This window comes from Lissotriton helveticus, chromosome 6 (assembly GCF_964261635.1).
Source record: "Lissotriton helveticus chromosome 6, aLisHel1.1, whole genome shotgun sequence".
Taxonomy (NCBI): Eukaryota; Metazoa; Chordata; class Amphibia; order Caudata; family Salamandridae; genus Lissotriton; species Lissotriton helveticus.
Window position 1 is genome coordinate 1,169,952,428 of NC_136067.1, and position 18,849 is coordinate 1,169,971,276.

General features: G+C 41.9%; 1 protein-coding gene across 1 annotated transcript in view; it reads right to left on the minus strand.

Moving 5' to 3' along the window:
- ARG1 (arginase 1) overlaps positions 1-18,849 on the minus strand; it is a 176,650-nt gene that overhangs the window by 40,458 nt on the left and 117,343 nt on the right. Inside the window, exons 4-5 of the mRNA XM_078648859.1 lie at positions 14,941-15,100; positions 12,319-12,413 (exon numbers count right to left, since the gene is read on the minus strand). Of these exons, the coding sequence (XP_078504985.1) occupies positions 12,319-12,413; positions 14,941-15,100 (255 nt within the window). The remainder of the gene's footprint in view (positions 1-12,318; positions 12,414-14,940; positions 15,101-18,849) is intronic.

An 18,849-nucleotide genomic window follows, 5' to 3' on the forward strand; every position in this document is an offset into this window, starting at 1 on the left:
GTGGGGTTTTTGTAAAGGTAATAGGCTATAAGAGGATTAATGAATTTAACATAAGAGAAAAAGGCATGTGGTAGAAGTAGAGCTAGAGATGCTAGAGCATTGGTTGGGGTAGCATAGAAGGCTGTAGATAGGAGTCATAGTATTAGGGTACGAGCAGAGAATGATGTATGGATAGTAGAATTTAGTGAGTGTTGAAGTACTACGGTATAGATAGGAGTAGCTGTACTAGAGAATAATGGGGGTAAAAGTACTAGAGTTTAGGCAGTGGTAGACGTGATAGGGTATAGAAAAGGGTAGTGGTAAATAGTATTTGCCATGATAAAGGTAACAAAATATAGACAAGTCCTAAGGTACTATGGTAAAGGTAGAGGTACTAACTATGGATATTAGGATAGGTGCTCAGGTGAAGACGTTGGTAGGGTTAGTAAGGTCGGGACAGATGTACATGAATATAGGCTGGGGTAAATGTGAGCATTCATAAGGGAAGAGGTATTGAGATATAAGTACAAGGGTATTGGTAGGGGTAGAATCAATTTTATAGTTCCATGGACATAGGTATGAGTAGAATTGTTAGGGTATAAGTAGGTGGGCAGGTAGGTGTACTGGTACAAGTGTGTAGCCAGTGATAAAGAAACTAAGGAAAAAGTAGGGACTAGCAAAATAAGGACATAGCTAGAGGTACAAAGGTATTGATAAGACTGCAGGACAGTCTAAAACAGCGCACACAAGGGGAAAATAGGAAATAGGAAGAGACATGAGAGGAGGAAAAAAGAAAAATATTGTATGACACAATTATCCATTTCATCACCGCCTTTCACAATGTTGGTTGAGGTAATCTGTGGCCAAAATTGCTCTGTTAACTGTCATGATCTCCTCATATTCACCAACTAAGGATTAAAGGAAGGGTATATCCTTGCCCCCTGCTATCTCATCTATATCTAGTGAATCTAAAACCTTATCTGGATAAAGCACAAGCTTTCCCACCACGATTAGCTGGACAGAAAATTTAAATTATACTATATGCACACAACCCTGTGCTTATATATCAGAAGCCTACTGGTATGCAGACATCACTTGAGGCACTAGCCTACTAATGCGAGAGTAAAAATATTTTAACCTAGCTAGGACCAAGTTATAATTTCTGGTCAGAAACTAATTAATAGTGGTTGCTTGTGAGTAAAGAAGAGGTAGAGAGGGTGTTGGCCTATAAAAATCTAGGATATGGTGGGGTGAGAGAGGACACATTGTTCTCCTTGTAAAGGCCTTAAAGAGCTCTGCCCTGTGTCTGACTTGGGCTTCTCAACAACTTCAGAAGAGCCTGACCTCCTTGCATACTACAGCATTATTGAAGATTGTTAATAGTAAAATAATGCCCACCTTGGTTTATGGAGCCATCACCTTCAAATGAAAGCTTGATACCTGGCTGGACAAAACCAATGCAAATGTTTCTGCCAACTTTTTCTGTTCCAGATTGTACCAGCCCCTCACAAATCTGTTTAGAATTTAAACTCTCAAGGCAACATTTGCAACTCAAAGCCTGATTTGTTCATATTGTGCTAAACTAAAGAATGTGCCCACAGGTTCTGTGAAACACCATCATTGCCAGGCGATAATGCAGGAGATATACACTTAAAGCTGCCACTTCAACACTTATTGATCAATCTGGAGGCCCAAGAAATATAGAGGACCACCCTTTCGCAAAAACAGACATCAGGAATACTGTTGAAGCAAGCTAAAATTATCTCAGTAGACCTTGACATTAAGGATTTGGACACAAGGTACCATGCTAGCTGGGCATGGTAGCTGGGCAGATAAATTATATGATTCTGCATCTTTGCCAACCTATTTAACTCAACCCTAAGGTGCAAGAAGCTGCAACTGATGCGGTTAAGATTAGGGCTAATTCTCCTGGTATGGGAGGCTGACACATGTAGATAGTGTGGTCTGGCGGAAGAATCACTCAGCCATGTGATATGCACTTGTGAGAAGCTGCTACCCACCAGGAAATTCTGGTTGCAACCAATCTTCAGAATCTAGAAGAAATGTACATATAATGAGGTGATTCTCTGTTGCCTAAAGGAAGAATCAACCCAGCTGTTACGGTTCCTGCAGTTCTTAAAGGCAGCTGCAAAGTAACTGAATAATGTATCCGCTGGAATTAGATCTCCCAGGAGTCCCCTCAAAAAGCATTGTTGTGCATAGCCCAGCATTTAAACTGATTTGTACCTCTTCAGTGAGGCTTACTTCAGTTCTGAGGCTATCTGAAGGAGCAACAGCTTTTGGGTTTTCATGCTTCAGTCAAGCCTTTAGATATGCTCTCAAAAAGGTTTGCACAGGTCATGGTCGTGCATTGATGTAACAGAATCGAATTAAACCTGTTTGAAGCTCCACCAAGCTGCACCTATCACTCAGCCCAGCCCTTGAAGCACTTTAATTCCCTAATCTACCTTGATCCCCCTAAAGAAGATATTCCTATCTGATTAGATCAGCACTTGATATACTTTATTCCTTTATATCAGCTTTTCTTAGAGTTTAGGGCAGCAGAAGGCAGCAGAAGGGATACCAGTCCTAGTGTACAAGCTGTAGATAAGGTCATTTAGATTGTGTTAGGGCGGGGCTGCTAATGTTGTGAATCGCTCATGAATACAGATTAGAATTCCGTTGAGTTGCGACAGGTAGCCACTTTTGCACAGTTCAGAACCCGATTGCACTTTATTCCCTTTAAAGTAGCCTTGTTGTTAGGTCATTTGATGGGTTAATAGCTGCCTGGCCATCGTTTTAGACTGTGCTTGTAGGTAACATTTAAAAAGGATTGAAAATGTTAATAAAGATGCACTAGAATAAATAGGAAGCTTGTTGAGCAGCCACGACCCGTGGATGGAGTTTCGGTGGGGCAGGAAGGCGGGGCAAGGGAGGGGTAGGGTGAGGGGTGCTAAAAACTGGAGTATGGATAATTGGAGGTAAGTAAACAATGTATTAAATAAAATGAATTTCGTAGCGCACCCTGCATCGCAAAATGCGAGGAAGTGCACGCTACGAAATTCGTTTTATTAATTAAATTGTTTACTTACCTCCAATTATCCATACTCTGGTTTTTATCACCCCCTCCCCCGCCCCGCCCCGCCTTCCTGCCCCACCGAAACTCCCTCCACGGGCCGTGGCTGCTGTTGAGCCTCCCCCTGTAGCAATCTCAGCACTGCCCAGCTCTGGAAGCATCCCCCCTTTCAGCATCATGTTAGATCCTTAAATAGTGGAAGTTTTAATATTACTATATTTATACCCTTTACTGTAGAGGCTGCAATGTAATGGGACTGGTCCCTCAAAGATCATAAGAAAGAACTACTTATGTGTTGATAGATAACTCTATCGGTGTTGGCTCTTGCGCCCTGTGGGGTTTCTGCTACATAATGTATACCATGACACAGATTGTATAAAGTGTGTTGAAGTCACACATTAGACGAATGAACCTGTTTAGTTTGCCTCATAATAAACTTGTGCTTTAAGAAACATTTTATGTATTTATGAATCTTTATTTTGTTTTTCAATATTTTGAAATAATTGTACAATCAGTTAAAACATTTCTAATTTGTTTTGTTTTATATTGTCTGGGAAAACAGATTGCTAGGAATTTCTTTTAGACGAAAATGACATGTACTAGGATTTTCTCTAAAATCACATAAATCTTTCCAACATATTCATGGCCAGTCTGTGGTTTGCCACCTTTGTGATGCAGGGCACTTATTTCGATTTGGTGCAGGGCGAAGATTCTTCAAGGCCCAGAGGATGTAATTTATCATAGGGCATCTGAGATCCATGCTTAAATTAGAAGGTAAATTACCAGACTATTGAAAAACAAATATTGTGATAGAAGAATACCATGTCAAATATATAATTAACTAAAAAATATTGTGGATATACAGAGGGTAAGACTATTGTTTTTTTAGGTATGTAGTTTCGTTTTTTAAATATCATATATAATATTGTGTACTTTAATATAGTTGTATTACATATAGTTTTATTTTATTTTACTTTTTATGTTAATTACATTTTTGATTAGTGATTATGTAAAACCATATGATAAATTATATTTTTGCTTAGTTTGTTATTTTTGATTTGTAATTTTACATTTAAAAATGTAATTACTATTTTTTTAATTCAGAAGCATGTGTTTGATTTGTAGAGGATTAGGGTGGGAAGTTAAAAAAATATATACATTATGATTTTTTATTTTTAAATACATTTTTTACAAAATGTCAGCAATGAATTAGCAATTAATTATATCAATTATTAAAATCAATAATTGTTATTTTAATTATTTGAATATAATTTGTAATTCTTTAAGCATATTTTGTTATTATTTAAAAATGTTTAATTTAGTAGAGGGTTGTTAGGTTTATAAGGGAACAGCGTAGGAAGGTACTCAAAATCTTTTAATTTTTATTGAATGTGTATGTTGATTCAAATGTCCATTGATAAATAATTGTGCACATTATTTCATTGATTAATTGTTGTGTTACCTTTTTAATCAATTATTAATTGTTGTATTTAATATGAATGTAAAAGAGTTTTATATTTATTTTTTGTTTTATTTGTATGTCCTAATATTTGTACTGTTTTGATTATAACTTTTCTTATTTCTTGTTTATGTGTTTATTTTTTTGTGGGTATTAGAGTGAGGTGTTTGTTTATTTCAAATATCTTTGTTTTATATGTTTTACATTTATTTTTAAATTAAATCTTTTTCAGTATCATTTTTATTTGAAATATGTTTAAATATGTTTATTTTGTTAAATGAAAAAAAAAATCAGTTTAGGAATTGTTAGGGTATTTTTAACTTCTCAAAATTACACAACTTTTCCAACTGTTGCTAAGCGGTTGTTTGTTTATTTTGGAGTGGGAATAGTTAATCTCACCACTCCAAAGTCCATCACTTTCCATCAGCCACGGCCCGTGGAGGGAGTTTCAGTGGGGCAGGAAGGCGGGGCGGTGGAGGGGCAGGGTGGGGGGCGCTAAAAACCAGAGTATGGATAATTGGAGGTAAGTAAACAATTTAATTAATAAAACTAATTTCGTAGCGCGCACTGCCTCGCCTTTTGCGATGCAGGGGGCGCTACGAAATTCGTTTTATTTATTAAATTGTTTACTTACCTCCAATTATCCATAGTCCGGTTTTTAGCACCCCACATCCTACCCCTCCCCCACCTCGCCTTCCTGCCCCACCGAAACTACCGCCACGGGCCGCGGCTGCTTTCCATACGTTTGCTTAGATCGAGTGGAAATAGTAACTCCAACCTTCAAATCTACTGCTTTCCCTGCTTGTGCTTTTGTTGGAGTATTGGTGAAAAAGAACAGGAGTAGGACCCATAAACCACGTCGGAACTGGGTAGTGTATGCTTAAAAAGAAACAGTGTTCCAACAGGTTTCACTTGGAAAGACAATTAAACATGCATGCAGACTGCATTACATAAGCAAGAAAACAAGGAGACTCAAAAAAGGTATAAGAAGGCTGTCAATCGCCAGAATTGCATCATAACAAGATTGCAAAAGGGCATACAGTTGAAGCAGCACTGTACAGAAGAAATCTTGTGACAACCCAAGGGCACTTGGTGTGAAGTGATATATACAAGTGAGAAGTGACGACGCAAGTGAGCAGGGTAAACAGCGTGGACGGCGCAAGGTGAACAGTGGTGACAAATTATACAAATAACAAATATCTACATTAACAGTCATTAATTATCATTTTCAATCGGAACAGAGGAATTGCGCCCAACAATTGCGCTGTGGTGTCGACGACGTTTCGACCCTCGTTACTTGGGGTCGTCTTCAGGACTGGGTTGTCAGTTCATGGGTGTGCTGTGGGAGTTATCAATCATAGACTCAGCAGGTGAGGTCCGCAGTGGTCAGTCCGGGGGCAACTGAAGGTGTGACACCTGGACAGGGTGTAGGATCAAGTAAATAGGGTCGATAATGGTAGTCCCGTCCGGTCAGAGCGGCACCGGATTTAATCTTGGCGGCTCGCTGGGGGCTGAATCACGGGTCCGAGACGCGGCAGGCAAAATCCTCGGCAAAGGGCTCCGACTACTGAGTGAGTAACAGTAGTAAATCTAACTCCTTAAAGGTCCAACACATTCCCTACTGTTGCTTAGACTGTAGTAGAAACACTAAATCCAACCCCTCCAAAGTCCTCCACTTTTCACCTTTGATTAAGTTGGAGTGGGAATAGTCAACCTAGCCTTTCCAAAGTCCAACACTTTCTCTACTGTTGCTTGGATTGGATTATATCTAATCCCTCCAAAGTCCAAACTTTCCCTGCTATTGCATAAATTGGAGTGTGATTAGTAAGTCTGTCCTCTCAAAAGTCCAACATTTTCCTTACTGCTGCTTGGATTGGAGTGGGTATAATATATATAACCCCTTCAAAAGTCCAACACTTTCCTTTACATTGGAGAAGGAATAATAAACCTAATCCCTCCAAAGTTCAACACTTTCCCTGCATTTGCTTCTGTTGGAGTGAGAGCAGTGTTAGAAATTGGGTTACTCTATGGCTGAGATATGAGCCCTGGTCAAGCAGCAACCACAATCCTTGTCAGGGCAAGGCACAATCAAACTCCAAATTAACCTGTGCTCAACCCCTAGGTATATTGGTGCAGAACATTCAGGCTTAACTTAGAGGCAAAGTGTAAAGTATTTGTGCAACAGTTGTGTAACATAGTGAGAACACCACTCAAAAGATCCCATACTAGTTTAGAACAATAAAGCCTAATTGAATAAATATAGCAAGACCAAAATGGCAAACATCTAGTCAGTAGAACTTGAGTTCTGAATTTTTAAAGAATAAACTGTAAAATAGCACCTAAAAACATAAAGCGCCAAATGAGGCTTTCTAGTCACACTGGACCTGGTCAAAGCCAAAATTTCAGGCTGACCGTGATGGAGCGCGAGTTGGAAACAGTCCCAAGTTTCATCTTCTCAAGTTTTGATGCTAAGAGTCTCATTCCCAAGGGGAGCAAGGAGAGTGTGACGGGTGGTGGTCAGTGTGGCACAAGGAATATGCCGGGCATAGAGGACGGAATGGCTGGTGCTTTGCATTGACTTTCTATTGTGGGTGAACAATTTTTGCTGTACAAAGCGAAGAGCTGACATGGGCTTCTGCTGGATTTTGGTGCTGGACGGTCTCATGTGAGCAAGCCTGTTGGCAGTCACAAGGAGCCCAAAAGCTTGATTTTAAGAGCACTGAGCTACACCAAGCGTCCAGGACCTTAGGGGCTCCACTTGAAGGTTAGGAACTTACTGCACTAGATCGAGGAGTTGGTTGGGAGCCCTTTATCTCCCTGAGGCTCAGATCAGGAAGCCAGCAGACTAGACCCTTGGAGTCACTATTGCGATCTGGGTTCAAGATGAAGTTGCACATCTAGTTCTTCTTCCCCGGGCAAGAGGGCAGCAGAGCAAAAGTTCCTTTAGAGCAGCAGTCTAGCATAGTGGTAGTCCTTGTAGCAGCTCAGCAGACTTTCTTCCTGGCAGAGTATCCACAGGTCCAGAAGTGTACTGAAGAGTTGGTGTCTGAGGTCCTTCTTTTATACACAGTTGTGCCTTTGAAGTGTGGAGTAGCTTCTAGAGGCATTCCTTTGAAGTGCACAGAGGGCCTGCCTTGCAGGTTCTGGCTCCAGACTAACTACAGGGGGTATGCAGCCCTTTGTGTTGAGGCAGGTCCCACCCTATTCTAATGTGAGTGGGGCTGTGTCCAGCTCCTCCCTCGTATCCTGCAAGTGTTGGCCCATCCAGTGACACCTACGCTTCCATTTTGTGTGGCTGTCTAGGAAGAATACATAAATCTCAACTGTCACCCACACCCAGTCATATGACCCAGAGACAGGTTGTAGGCACCAAATGACTAAAGCAATAAAATGGCAACTTTCAAAAATTGGCATTTTCAGAATTGTAATTTAAAATGCGACTTCACTATAAGTTTTAAATTAGGATTCCAAAACCACCAAACATGATCTGGCTAGCTCTTTCCATTTGGAAATTACACTTAGAAAACGTAATAAGGCAACTCTAATGCTATCCCATGGGAAGGATAGGCCTTGCAGTAGTGAAAAAAGTATTTAAGAGTTTTTTACTACCAGGACATGTAAACTTAAATGTACATGTCCAACTTTTTTAATACACTGCACCCTGCCCTTGTGGCTGACCAGGGCCTACATTAGGGGTGACTTATATTTATTGAAAAAGAAGATTTGAGCCTGGAAAAAAAGTTTACTTTACCAGTTTAAAATGGTATTTTAACACTTTCCACAAACAGGCTGCAGTGGTAGGTCTGAGACACATTTGAATGGTATTTATGTGGGTAACACAATCAGTGTTGTAGGCCTACTAGTAGCATTTAATTTACTGGTCCTGGGCACATGTAGTGAACTTTACTAGGGACTTACAAGTAAATTGAATATGGCAATTGGGTATATGCCAATGTTACCCTGTTTTATATGCCAATTGAGTATAAACCAATGTTACCCTGTTTTGAGCAGAGAGCACACGCACTTTAGAACTGGTTAGCAGTGGTAAAGTGACCCGAGTACTATGGCCAGCAAATATAGGTCCAGCGAAAATGAAGGCATGAAGGCAAAATGTTTGGGGGTGAACCTGCAGAAAGGCCATTCCAACAAGTTGCAAAACTAACCTCATCAATGTTCATCACAGTCGACCCTGGAGAAAGGGCCCAGTCTGACACAACCCCCTACAACCAAAAGCCAGGGTAGACTAATCAATACCTTGATGGGAAACCATTCTCCTCACCTGTGGCCTCTATCTGTGCAGTAACTAAACATAACTTGCTTACAGATGCATTCCAGTAGGCAGATAGTTCCATCATGGCCAAAACGTGGTGTGGCCCACTGTACCCCTTGTATCAGAGTTCTATCCCCAATCCAAGGAAACTGAGGGGCATATTATCAAGGACCGGTGTTAAAATTATCGCCGTTTTATCGGCAGGAAACTGCCGATAAAACGGCGATAATGGGCTTGATAATACGCCCTTGTTAAGTCCCATAGAAGGCCATGTTAACACAGGAACATGGGCTTCTATGGGAAATAACAGGGGCATATTATCAAGCCCATTATCTCCATTTTATCGACAGTTTCCTGCCGATAAAATGGCGATAATTTTAACACCGGTCCTTGATAATATGCCCCTCTGTTTATTAGCTAAGAAAACAACAAATGGCCACTGACAGCTGTCAGTGTCAATAGTCAGGCCCTAGGCCATCCAGGGCTCCTTGATCTCTGGGGTTTCTCAGAGTGGGGGGCACCCTACTTCCACACTACCCCAACCTGTTCAGGGGTGGTAGCCTGTGACTGGTTACTCAGGCCAGGGTCCATACCCGGAGCCTGAACATGTGCTTGGACAACCAGTGCTTCGAGGAGGGAACCACCAACCCCTCAATGGTAACACACTCTGTCTGTGTCATGCCAGGATCTGCTGGGCGCAGGTCTCCAGCCCTCGATATCTGTGACAATTCAAAGGTCCCCCCAGAAACATAATGGACCTTACCAGGGCTAGTCTTTGGGTACTCTGTTCTCAGAGCTGGCAACCTCTGATCCACTGGTTCTCCCATTGTGGACTGTTTCCACCTCCTGCACTTCCATTTAGGCATCTGTACCTTCCCGCTGTGGCGTGGTACCCCCAGAAAATGGAACTGGTGGGGTGCCTTGGGTGGCTGCCACACCCAGCTTCCCTGACACTGTGAAGCTACCATCAGTAGATGGTCTCTTGGTACAAACCAGGTCATTTAGCTTGTGTCCCAACTGGGAGCAATCCAAGCACCTGGTTGAAAAGAGGGTGCCCTGGGTCTCCGCTCATCAAACCCTCCCCTCCTACGTTTAGAAGGGACATAGGAACCTGCGCCCCCAAACTATACTGGGGCCTGGCTGGGTCACTGTTTACCTTCCCCTCACTTTGTTGGGGGAAAATTAAGCCAACCTCCTTAGGGTCACTTTACAATCACAATGCCTTCCCAGACACTCTGGTACTCAGCCTGAGGTATGCCTCCTTTGCAAGCTCCCTGGGGTGAGTGAGCTTGCAGCCTTCCAGGTGTTAGCTCTGGAAAACAGTGACTGAACCTGTGCTTTCTGGCGATCAGATTGTACAGCCCCTCATAGGTGTTTACTTACTACCCCAGTGTTACCATGTTTGAGCAGAGAGCACAAGCACTTTAGCACTGGTTAGCAGTGGTAAAGTGCACAGCGTCATAAGGCCAACTAAATTAGGTTCAGCAAAAATTGAGGAGTGAAGTAAAAATATTTGGGGGTGACCCTGCAGAAAGGGCCTTCTAACAAGTAGTAAAACTAACCTCATCAATGTCCAACACTTTCCATACTGTTGATATGATAGGAGTGTGAATGGTAAATGTAACCCTTTCAATGTGCAACATTTTCCCTGCTTTTGCATACGTTGAAGTGCGAGTAGCAAATGAAGCCACTCCAAAGTCCAACAAATGCCCTGTTTTTGCTTATGTTGAGATTAGAATAGTAAATCTGACATCCTCAAAGTCCAGCAATTTCTTTAGTGTTGTTTATTTAGGATTTTTTTTTAATTCTATTTTCATTATGTTTAAATTATTTATAAGAAAATATTAATTTATTTTAATTGTATTTTTGTTGGTTGAGTACTAATTACATTATTAGGTTAAGTTTGAGAATATGTTTGGCATATATGTTTTTAATATCTAAATTATTGTTAATATTTGGAATGCCATTTTTTAATTGTTTAAATATTTTTAAATTATAAACATATATATTTATTTGATATTAAAGATTAAAAGTATCTATTTTTCTGTATATTATTTTGTAGTTTGTTATTTAAATAAGTATCTAATGCTGTATATATATATATATATATATATATATATATATATATATATATATATATATATATATATATATATATATATTATAGTTACATATACAGATATATATGCCTGTTTTAACAATATTCTGTTCCACTATATTTTGCACACAATATTTTGAAAGCAGGTAAACTTGATATTTTTGTTGACAATATACAATATAGTATTGTAGTGACAAGCGTTTATTTAAAAAAAATGCCTCACCTTATTTCAATTTCTTGGAACACCTATTTTATCAATGTTAAAGTTTGAGACATGACAGTATGATATATGATAATTGGTTATTTTGACTTATAGGCAAGTAGAACATGGATAAAATATTGCTGCACCTCAAGCAGTATTCTTCCTTGCATTTTAATAACTCTGATTAGCTCAGCTACTAAAATAAGAATTAATAGCATTACTGAAGTTTGTTTTACTATAGTAATTACTAAGGGCCTTATTACAAGTTTGGCAGTCTGTGAACTGCCATGTCCGCCATCGCGGTTCGACCGCCGTATTAGGTGATAGGAGAATTGCTATTGCAAAGACCACAGCTGAACTGCCTACACTGCCAGCGCACCGGAGACTGCAGGGGTCTTAAAAAAAGCAGCTGCCATAAGACTGCACAGAAGAGTTTCACCAACATTCGTATTACAAGTTGGCTTTCCGGCGAGCTGACCATGGCTGTGGGACAGCCAGCTTCAAGTCGGCAGAACCGAAGGATTTGAAGTGCGTACTCACCCATTTCATATTATTTTAGTCAGAGTTCGACTTGGATCCCTTTGTTCAGGTCCCCCCTTCACAGCAGCATCTTCACTCCAAGGATTACAACCGTCTTTGCAGCGATATTCAGGTGAGTCTAATTTGTAACATATACCCATTGCCTGGGTTGCCCACATATGAACCAGACTCCGGCAATGGGTAGGTGTTATTTTTCCACATACATCATCCTTATGTGTGCATTCGACACATATGCAGTCGAAATGTTCACACAGGCATTGATACATATGGAAAAATTGTCACGCCCCGCTGCAAGATCTCCGCAGCTCCACAGCCTGCATCATGGTAAACTCGTAATACGGCGGTTGGAAGACTGCCAGAGCTATGGTATTCTGGGGGCCATGGAAGTGGCGTTCAGCCAGTAGGACCGTCAAACTCCTAATCAGGCCCTAAGAGTGCAATCAAAATCATCATTCTATACATTGATTATAGCACAACATTTCTCTTCGGGATTGGCAAAAGTTAAAAATCTTCGAAAAATCCATAGTGGGTTTCCCGGTTAGTCTGTGTTTTTCGATTTTTGAACAAACTCAAAAAAGACATTGCGTTGTATTTCCTAGTTCGTTCGCAACTGGTAATTGCAGAGACTTTTTTGGGTAAGTTAATATTTATTTCATGTCTGTTGTACATGCAAAAGCAAAGATGATTTACTCACTGTTCACCGGGGTCCACGTCTCTAAGTCCAATGTATACAATGTCTTTAGCAGACAGGCATGGCTTCACCCAAGAGAATCCTGGAACATCAGGCATCTAAACATAATAGCAAGCATTAGTCCCACAGAGATGTTGAGCCCTGAGACACACGTGTGTGCTCTGTATTATTGTGCACTCTGTACTACTGTGCTAACCACTAACTTTGGATCCAGTTATTTAAATTGCTCTTTGTAGAGGTAGCAGTTTTCCGAATATTATAATTTTGGTTGATATCCAGATATAAACACAACCAGAGTAAGTAATTCTGAAAGTATTGGGCAACATGTGTTAAGTGTAGAAGCTGTGATTGATCATAGTAGAAAAGAATTGATGCTTTATGCAGATGATCAGGAAGTACTCTCCAGATTGAAACTGAAGTAAGCAAACTTTTAAATGCTTATTCATTCTGTACCAACGTTTAACACAGAACAATTGTCTCTACCTGGTCAACTCTCACTTATTGGGGGGGGTCAACTGCCATGTTGGAGCAGTCCCCTAAGTGAGCCTTAGAATGTCACATTTAGCCTATTCATTGTGGCTCATGTCAGGGTTTACCAGGGACATATTTCAAATTATTCTAGTTGTACAGGCATGCATTTGAGCAACACAAACATACATACTCTCCCTCACCCATCTACATGCACACTCACTCATTCGTTCATAAGCACGCACACATACATACACCATTGACACAAACATGCACATGCACACACCCATTTACAGTGTGCACAAATAAATTCAGATACATTCATACATACACACACACACATGCACCAAACATTGGGGCCGATTAGGATGGAGGAATTTCCGCCTCCTCCGGGCCGGCGGAAGCCACCTCCGGCCCGGAGGAGGCGGAAAATCCTCTGCGGAGTCACCAAAGACCCACCGCCGCATTACGATGGCTGGTGGGTCTTGGTTTCTGTCCGCTGCTTTTCCGCCGCGGTCGGATTACAACCGCGGCGGAAAAGCTCTCATTTGGCTGGCAGTGTCTATCAGACACCGCCAGCCAAATTAGGATGCATTTGTAAACATGCTTTTCCGCGGCGGTTTTTCCGCTGTGGAAAAGCATGTGTACTTTTGAATTTGGGGGCCCGTTGCGGGCCCCCAGGGTGTAGGCGGGTGGGGGGTGCACATGGGGGGTACCTATGGTACCCCCCAGTATTTACATGCACAAAGCGGCAGGCATCGCGCGGTGCCTGCCGCTTTGTGCATGTAAATGTTAAACATGCACTTTTAACATTGCGGCGGGTGCTGCTTGAAGCAGCACCCGCCGCAATGTTAAATATCCAGGATGTGACCGCCAGGGTGGCGGTCACATCCTAATTTGCACGGAGGGACCGCCGCAGCCCATGCGGACGGTCCCTCCACCTCTGGGATGGCGGACGGACGCAAGTCTGTCCGCCATCCTAATCGGCCCCATTGTTTTTAAAAAACCTATCGGGCAGAAGTGGTGCTCTTGGGTGGCCCGAGAGAATTTGGGTGGTTCCTGGAGGATTGGGACTGCTATCTCCTCTCATTGGCTGACCATGTTATGGGACAGCAATGAGAGGAGGCATCGGTTCCTTACTCATCACAGAGTGGGATGGGGTCAATGAGACTGCTGACCACATCCCACTCTGTGACTAAGCGTCACTGACGGACAGTCTGCCCTGGATACTTCCAGGATTAAAACAGAAGCACCCAGGTCTGAGTCTATCTGTGATGTCTCCCCTCATCATGAGGGACAGGAACTCCAAGCCCAGCTAAGGAGGTCACGCCCACAGGGCTGTGAAATCTTCAGCCCAGAAAAAATCAGCTTATGCAGCCAGGCACTTGCACATGTAGCACATGCAAAGTGCCTGGCTGCATGACCTGAACATTTATTTATTATTTCAGCAATTTTATATAGCGTGAGCATAGCCCGAATGTATCAGAGCGCTTTACAACAAGCAGGATACAAGGATTGTATTGGGTTACAATACTAATAATTAATCTTGTACCTTAACAATAGTGCATGAGTGCAGGAGTTATAACAAGAATTAGTTTAGCAAAGGAGCAGGGGAGATGCACAGTAAAAGCATCGATTTGGTGGTTGGGTTGTAAAACAAGGGCAGGTCACATTATAGTGGAGGGAGTACGATAGCCAGATTGAGGGTGAATTTAACCAAGATGTCCGTCAAAAAGGAGGAGTTTGAGGTCCTTTTGAAAGTTGCTAGTCAGGTGCTTAGATGTAGGGAGGGAGGCAGAGAGTTTGTGATTCTAGTGGCACTTCCAGAGAAAGACTGGTTCTTTTATCAGTCTCGACTGAAGGTGGGGGGTTCCAGTAGCAGGGATAGGGCATTTCTGAAGCCTCTATTTGCTCTGGGGATTTTTGGTTTCTTGTTTTGGTAGGAGGTTGAGGAGGAGTGCAGCACTCTGTGGGTAATGCAAGCAGTTTCGGATTGCGCCCGCTTTTCAGTGGGGAGCCGATGGAGGGTATCGGCTCCTCTTCTTCTTGAAAGAATACACACACAATATCACATGGAACATATCAAATAGTACGAAAAAGTATCCTTGGTTCCAATGGGCACAAGTCCAATCAAAGTCATGCCGGTGAATCATTTACCTGGTCTTTCAGTTCTTTTATAAGGAATGCAACAGGCTGTCCATGAAGATTTCCACTCTGAGATGTACATGGAGTGTTGATATCGGAATGGGCGTCCACCCAAACCACACATAGATCAGGGTGAACCTTCGCATGACCAGCGATGGTGCCAACTGCCAGGCTAAATAGACAAAAAGATAACAAATGTTTTTACAAACTGGGGGCATTGCAACATCTGGATTTCATACAGTGTGTCCTGCCAGGTTTGGCCACTGACCTGAGGGTACCTAGTGCCGGGTGCTCCTTTGCTATCAGACCTGTGCTTTGCCCTGAACTGACTGTACTAATGCAGAAAAGAGGAGAAGGCGGAAATTGAAATGAGGCCCCCTCTTGGATATCAATGAGATAACACCAATGTGTGCAGCACTATGGGGTCTGCCACAAGAGGCAGGACAGGGGTCTCTTCATGTGCTCCGGATAGCGCCTGCATAGTGCGCTGCCCCTACATCAAACTAGAGGTGCCCTGCACTGCTGGAATCCAGAAAGAAGCAAGCCCCTCGGTGCCAACAGCCACTTCTGTAGCTTTGCGAAAGCAAGTGAGCCGACCCATCTCTTGCACCCCAAACCTCGATGCAATATTTGGGAACCCATTCTAGAAGAATTAACACTACATTTTTTTTCGGAATTAGCCTTTTTTCATAAAGAAACATTGTTACACACCAGAAAGTTAACATACCCATTATGCTACAAATTGCAAGCTGTTCTAACATTAACTGTCACTTTTCGACACAACGGATGTAGTAGCTGCGACACTTCGATTTTCGCGCCAGCGTTTGTTGTAAAGTGCTCCCTTGCAGCCAATTCAATGTGCAGGGATTTAGAAACTTAGAGATATCATGAAGCATATAGCTGCCAAGTCGAACAAAGGAACAAAAATACACCGTGCTGCTGTTCACACATCTATTAGCTTTTCATTACGATTGCATTTTAGAGATATTTTGAAAGCACATTTTAAATGTAAAACTCCAATGTACTTCACAGTGCGTTGCAATATTGCTGAGGCGTGGCCCGTGATCACATCTGATGACAATGTAACTATTTTGGAGTAGGGAGTGCGTGAGGTTTCCTCTGTTGTCACATACACCAGCTAGAAGAAAAGAGGGCTGACATTTTCTAAGGGCGGCAAAAAAGAGATTCTGGTACTGGAATCTGCCTGACAATATTAAGTTGGCACCTGCAACAGATTCCACCTCATTGTAAATAAACCTTCTTCAATAACATGGCCACCAATTCAATTCGAACCATTGCAGAGAAGGCATAAATAGCACGGTGACTTCGAAAGAACAGGTGGGAAATATGATGCATGGAGATACATTTAGACATACTCAGAATATCTCATCTGTATAAGTCCTACAAAAGAAGTGGGGGGACTGGCCAAGTCAGGCAGTATGCAAGTGACATCAGGACGTGTGCTACCAAAGCCCACGACGTCACGAATCGTGATATTCCACGTGGCATGACAGGAAGAAACCTCAATGGAAGTGAGGCTCTGATATGTGTATGTTATAAGATATGCCAACTGCAAATGCAATAAAATGTGGTTTTTTTTTTTTTTAAATTCTCCTGCAAAGCATATCATGCAACATGCAGATCACAGATTTTTATTTTATGTAGAGCAGGTAAGTGGATTACTGCTTTGAACACAGCGATCATTTTGTTACTTGCAGTTAATAAATTGTAATCCTTCTAGTAGACCACAGTGAGCTATGAAGGGTATTTGACTTCTACACCTTGTTGCCCTGACTGTCTCAAGTAACACATCTTGTACATTGAGTTACACACTTACATGATTTGTTTGGAATGGATAATATGTATGTTATGTAAAGCGCTCTAACACTCTGTATTGGGTTGAGTAGTGCTATAAAAGAAATAAATTATTGCTATTTAAATTATTTGTGTAAATACTGAGACAAGACAGACCAACCCATCTGACGTTCTTACAGTTCATGCACTTATTTACAAGAAAGTAAAAAGAATGCATCTCTTAAGTACAGGTGAAGAGATAACAAGCTGTGTGCTTTTGTTTCCTCGCCTGTGCATTTGTGAGGTTCCAGGACGGCTCCAGTCCCATACTCAATAAACAGGAGGCCTGATGGCCCCTTAACTTCTGTCCTTATCGTTGCCCAGCTGGAGGTGAACAAAAACAGTAAAAACAGTCACTTCGCTGCCTGCACATTGTTGCTGGGAATCGAAAGCAAACAACGTGCAGGAGCTGATGAACGTGTCCCGGTTTCTCAAAATGACACTAGGACAAGTTCAACATATTTCTGTGGGGCCCAACTTCTTTGCAGGGGGGACGGCGTCCACCCTGTGAAAATAATTGGTGGACGCAGTGTACCCCAGTGTACCCCCGACTTGTGCCCTGTCTGCATGATAACTCTGACTGAAGCACCCACATAATGCTTTGACCACTGACCTTTAAAGTAAAATGGCAAATCTCCCAGCTCAGATAACTGACATTCAATCAATGATGGAACTTGGGGGGAAGCGCCAGAGTTAAGCTCCCTGCTGTTGATTCTCTACATTTCTGGATCAGTGTTTAAGAGAACAAGGATGCTCTCCGAGGATGCTCTGAAAGGCATCATGACCAATGGAAGAGAGTACCACTTCTCGAGGACACTCATGATCATTGAAGCGGGTTATGCGGCAGTTTTCAAAACTATCAGGTCCTCAAGTACTCAAGAAAGAGGGATGTTCGCTAACAAGGAACAACTGATACCAATTAGTCAACTTCAGGTGTTAGGAGGGATATTCGGATTTGGAAGGGAGATGACGCTCATCTCTCATTGTTCAGGTCATATATCTTTGATGGTACATTGCAGCTGTGATGGGCTGGAAGCATCCATGTCAAAAGTTTATTGTATAATTAATTAAAATTATTACAATCTTCACATTATAAAAATAACTGTATAGAAACAATTAATATCAAACAACATTAAAAATTACCTAAGCATTTTACAGCTCGGCATCCAAAAAGTGTTATAAATACAATTGTTAAAATTTGGACCAGGTCCGGCTCCTGCCATCTCTATGGGGTCTTAATCGTCTTTAGGTTGAGTTTATATTTTCCAAGAGAGTCCCTAAAATAGGCTGGCCTTGGTGGCCTCCCTCCTCAGTGTTCCTCCTGCTCAACTTTCCTTAAGCATTTTCTTACCTCTGCCAGGTATTTTACTCCCCGGCAGGCCAGAATTGTAGAGGAGCCTCCCAGCCAACTTATTACTGCATGTGTGCATGTTCGAATTTTTAGTTTATTGAAGATAGGCTTCAAGTACCGTCGCCTCTGGTCCAATACTGCTGGACATGCACAAAGAAAGTGGGATAAGGATTCCGTTTTGTATCCGCTAAGACGGCATTGCTCCGTTTGATGGTTATGTTCCCAGGAGGGTAATAGGTCTTTTGAGACAGGCTGGAAGAGTCAAGCTCACAAATAAGCCACCTGCTTTTGCAGCTCTACACTTCCAGTTTCCTAGGCCACATTCAAGTACATGCAGAGCCAGAGGCTTAAACCAATTTCTAGGCATCATATGATCTGAGACACAGGCTTAAGAACAGCAGAGATAAACGTTTAACATGAGTCGTGGGACCCTGAGGCATGCTTGTAGAGAATGGACGTTTTTCTAAACTTCCCTACGGTATGCCTGCTGCCTAATTCTGTGTGCAGAGTATCACATAACAGAACACTTGGAAATGTATGTATACAGAACTGAATTTTGTTTTACATGGAAAATATCTTTCTATGTGATTTCACTCATCACACAGAACCCATATAAAGATGGTGTGTAATTCACAGTTTTTTAGTGGCCACCTATTACAAGCTCATTTAGATGTAAGTTTAAAAGCACTGGAAAGAGCATCTAAGGCATGATGACA